The sequence below is a fragment of the Cnephaeus nilssonii genome (genome assembly GCF_951640355.1).
Source record: "Cnephaeus nilssonii genome assembly, chromosome: 3".
In the NCBI taxonomy this organism is placed as follows: domain Eukaryota; kingdom Metazoa; phylum Chordata; class Mammalia; order Chiroptera; family Vespertilionidae; genus Cnephaeus; species Cnephaeus nilssonii.
This window is the reverse complement of record NC_137074.1, coordinates 45,144,486-45,148,776: the sequence shown is the minus strand read 5'-3', so window position 1 is coordinate 45,148,776 and position 4,291 is coordinate 45,144,486. Positions and strand designations below refer to the sequence as shown.

The window sequence follows — 4,291 nt, the reverse complement described above, 5'->3', positions numbered from 1 at the left end:
CCTCTCACTCTGCTTGCTTCAGTTAGTTAGTATCAACACCCAGCTCTGCTTACCAAGCTCAGCTCAGGGCCCTGGACCTCTCTCTTGAGACTTCTCTCCTCCCCAGCCCTGGCTTTTGGCGCCTCACCCAGCTGCCATGGCAACAGGCTCCCAGGGTGACAAAGGAGGTTGCTGGGTCCTGTTTCCTTCTGGTCCCGGTGATGCAGATTTTCAGACCACAGAGACTGAACGTCTCTGAACCTACCTGGGCTCCTTCTGTGTTCTCACTCAGGTGGAGCTCAAACTCCCGACCCTGCCCACAGGGCCATGTCTACCAGCCTGACCACTTGTGAGTGGAAGAAAGTCTTCTATGAGAAGATGGAGGTAGCGAAGCCTGCCGACAGCTGGGAGCTCATCATAGACCCCAACCTCAAGCCCAATGAGCTGGCCCCTGGCTGGAAGCAGTACCTGGAGCAGCATGCCTCAGGCAGGTGAGAGGCCAGAAAGGAGGGAGGCAGTCCCTGGAGCACAGCCCTGGGCACCTTCCAGGTGGAGGCAGAGAGATGTGTGGAGCCACATCTTGGTGTCAGGTCAGGGTAGGGGCAGAGAAGGAATGCTGGGTAGGTGAAAGAGGCCTTGGTTCTAATCCCAGCAGGACCACTGACTCCCGGGTGGCCCTGCAGGTTGTGTTCTGTCTTTGGGTCTCTGTTTTCCATGGTAATTGAAGAGCTGTAATATCTTTAATGCCCCCGCAATCTCTGACATTTTAAGTGTTTTCTTACTTTCATAATCTCTTAAAGAGTGGTGGGAACTGAGGGGAGGAGGCCATGAGGTCACCAGAGAAAGCCTTAGCTTAGGGACAGGGAGTCTGTGCTCTAGTCCTAGGTCTGTCCAGTCAGGTCAATCCAATTTTATTTGAATACAAAAACATTCATTAGCCACTTTCTATGTTCTAGAAACTGGCTCTACAGTTAACTCTGTACACTTGGGCAGGTCACTTTCCCTGTCTGGGTCTCAGTGTTCATATTTGCAAAAGCAGGGGGTTGGCCTTAATGACCAATTAAGTGCCTTCCAACTCTATTATTTATCGATCTGTCACAAAAAGACTTAGCTTTGGGTAGGACTTCCCTTAGGTCTGTAGGGCCTAGGATTGCATACTTTACAGGAGCCCTGTTTCTCCCATGGACCAAGGAGACATGTCCATCTGAAACCCACATGCCTCTCCCTCTTCTATACCTTGATTTGAGATTGGGACCACAGAATTCCCTGCCCAAGCTGCCTCAAGCTCATCTCTGGGGTCTGAGCAGGCCTCTTCCCTGGGTCCATCAATTCAAAGACAGGAGGCCAACAGGTGGCTGTGTTCTAGGGATGTGGACACACAGGCTGGATGTTCAGACATGTTTATATATGAAGTCCTTCAGGGGCAGCATGATGTGGAGGGTGGGAACAGGAGGCAGGCTGTGGGTGGGGAGCTTACATTTGTATTCTTGCTCCAAGACCTGTAAGAGTGAACCTGTCTTTGACAGAGACAGAGGTTGGCTGATCATTTCAATTCAAATCAATTCAAGAGACATTTATTGGACACCTGTTATGTGCTGGGTCCTGGCTGTGTTTTTCTTTCTCTCAGTGCTTCTGTTTCATTTCAGTAAAATGAAAGGCTAATGATCCTTAAGGTCCCCTTCTGCTAGATCTGGTATTTTGGGATTAAGATCTGAGGTCTGGCTTGAGGGAGAGGAAACAACTCTGGATTAGTTTGATTTAAGAAAGTGTAGAAGGAGTAGGCTGAGAACATGAAGCCTCTGAGCTGGCTGGTGGAAGGGACTGGAAACTTGGGCACAATGACTCAGGAGTTTAAGGGCTGAGCTCCTTGCCTCAAGGATCAGCTGGTCCTATTGTAAGCTAGTGACCTGTGTCTCCCAGCTGGCCTCAGGCAGGGGTGGGGAACTACTGCTCTGTCCTATTCTGTGCATAGGCTCACTCTACCTCTAAGCCTTGGGACATATAAATCCTGATGTCCCATAGCTCTGGCCAGCATGGAGGTAAGGGCCCTTCTGGCTCAGGACCACCTGGGCTTTTCCCTCTGCCAATCCTGCTTGGGCGGTGATAGGTACTGATCTGTGCTTTGTGGTCTGTGGGCTGAAGGGGTCAGGGGCAGGCTTGGCATCACCTCTACTCCACAGCCTGGGCTATGTGGCGCTTGGTGGTATCTGTTGGATTGAATTGAGTCCCTCATCAGAGGTCCTTCAGGACCAACATACAGGGGGTCCAGAGAGGGCCAATAATGAGGGAAGATTTAGCCCAATAGACCCTTGCCTGCCTGTAAAGCCTTTGGGACATGGGCCTGGTAGAGGTTAATCCCAGGGATAGAAGGAAATTTCCTGGAGGTAATGAGTGCATTGGGCGGGGGTTGATGGAGTTGGGCTAGGCTAGATGAGGCCCAGGCCACTTCTCGCCATGTTTCCTGAGGCTGGGACTCCAGGGAGCCCAGGATAGACAACATGGTGAGTGTTTATGTATGCATGTATGTGGGGAGGAGGCCGAGCAGGATCCACTTTCCCATTCTCTACTGCAGGGTGGAGTGGGACCTAGGGGTGATTTGTCAAGGGACAGAGAGTGTTCTTTGTGAAGGAGCAGGGACCAAACTCTGCTCTTCCTGCTGGCCTATTATCCCTCCACCCGTCCATCCGGTGGATTCTTGGTGGTCTGTGCTTGACACGGTTAGAGGAGTCTCCTCTTCTCCCTGGAGCAGGCAGGCTGCGTGAGTGATACGTGCTGGTCATCTCCCTATCAGAATCACAGGAGGTCTGACCCTCCTTATTGGACACCGTCACCCTGAATTTCACAAATGAGAAATAAGGCCCAGATTAGGGGAGTATAACCACTGTGCAGCATCCAGGTGCATGTCATGAGTGCATCAAGCTTAGGGAAAGCTGGGTCCACTAGAGGGCGCGCAGGTGACTGGGCTGCTCCAGTCTCATGGGGAGCCTACCTGGAGCGCTGAGGAACCCGGGGCGGGGGGAGGGGAGGGGGCGCTGTAAACACTCTGCTTCTACCTACAGGCCCAGGCACACAGGGCCCTTCCTTTCTGGATTTGTCCAGGGCAAGCTGCCGCTAGGAGAGAGACCCATCTTCATCCCTCTCTCCCATCCTCCCAGGTTCCACTGCTCCTGGTGCTGGCACACCTGGCAGTCGCCCCACGTGGTCATCCTCTTCCACATGCACCTGGACCGGGCCCAGAGGATGGGTTCAGTGCGCATGCGCGTCTTCAAGCAGCTGTGCTACGAGTGCGGCACGGCGCGGCAGGAGGAGTCCAGCATGCTGGAGGAGAACATCGAGAGCCTGGTGGACAACCTCATCACCAGCCTGCGTGAGCAGTGCTACGATGAGGACGGCGGCCAGTACCGCATCCACGTGGCCAGCCGCCCAGACAGCGGGCCGCATCGCAGTGAGTTCTGCGAGGCCTGCCAGGAGGGCATCGTGCACTGGAAGCCCAGCCAGAAGCTGCTGGAGGAGGAGGCGACCTACACCTTCTCTGGTGCCTCTAAGCCTGTGCCTCAGGAGGGCTTGGGCTACAGCTTCTTCTCTCTCCGCTGGTGCCTCTTCTGGGCCTCTCTCTGCCTGCTCATTGTCTACCTGCAGGTCTCCTTCCGAGGCTCTGTCTTCCTTTAGTGGACCTGGCTGGGGCGGGAGGATGGTGCTTGCGGGGGAAGAAGGGGGACACGGTCCTGGTCCCGATTCTGCTACAGATTCAATAGATGACGCCGGACAACTCAGTTACTTTCCTGGACCTCCGTTTATTAGGGCAAGCTGCCGCTAGGAAGTTTGCAGAATGAGAGGTTTTCTCTAGTCTAGGAGATACTTTTATTAAAATGTACAGTGATGGGGAAAGGGAAAAAGAGTACTAAATCCACAGGGAGGGATCGTCTCTTTCCAGCTCCATCTCTACCCTGTCTTCTAATTTATGTCCATATTCCACACCCCATTAGGACCCCTTTATGTTCTGTCTTGTCCCTACCTCACTCTCAAGCTCGTCTTCAGCTGCTTCTGACCATCTTGCCATGGTTCCCCTTGGAGAGGTCAGTGGCCCCACCCAATGCATCTTCAATCAATATTCAGTGTGTCTTTGCCCAGCCTAGGGATCTTCAGGTGACAGTGTGGCTGAGTGTCTTCATTCAGGGGAGGCCATGGTTAAAGGGAAGCAATGAAGACAGCGCCTCTCTCCCAGCACCCTCCCCTTCAACCCTGGGGAGCTTGAAAAGGCTCCATTTTTTACTCTGGTACTAGCATCTGCTTGGTTGGAATTATTTAGAGC

The 4,291-nt window shown here is 53.3% G+C and overlaps 1 protein-coding gene across 1 annotated transcript; it reads left to right on the top strand.

Moving 5' to 3' along the window:
* Positions 1–306: 306 nt before the first annotated feature.
* RTP2 (receptor transporter protein 2) lies at positions 307–3,648 on the top strand (the record flags this gene model as incomplete). The annotated part of the gene is made up of 2 exons (XM_079767313.1): positions 307–470; positions 3,135–3,648. 2 exons carry the CDS (start codon positions 307–309, stop codon positions 3,646–3,648), a joined length of 678 nt encoding a protein of 225 aa, XP_079623439.1.
* Positions 3,649–4,291: the final 643 nt, after the last annotated feature.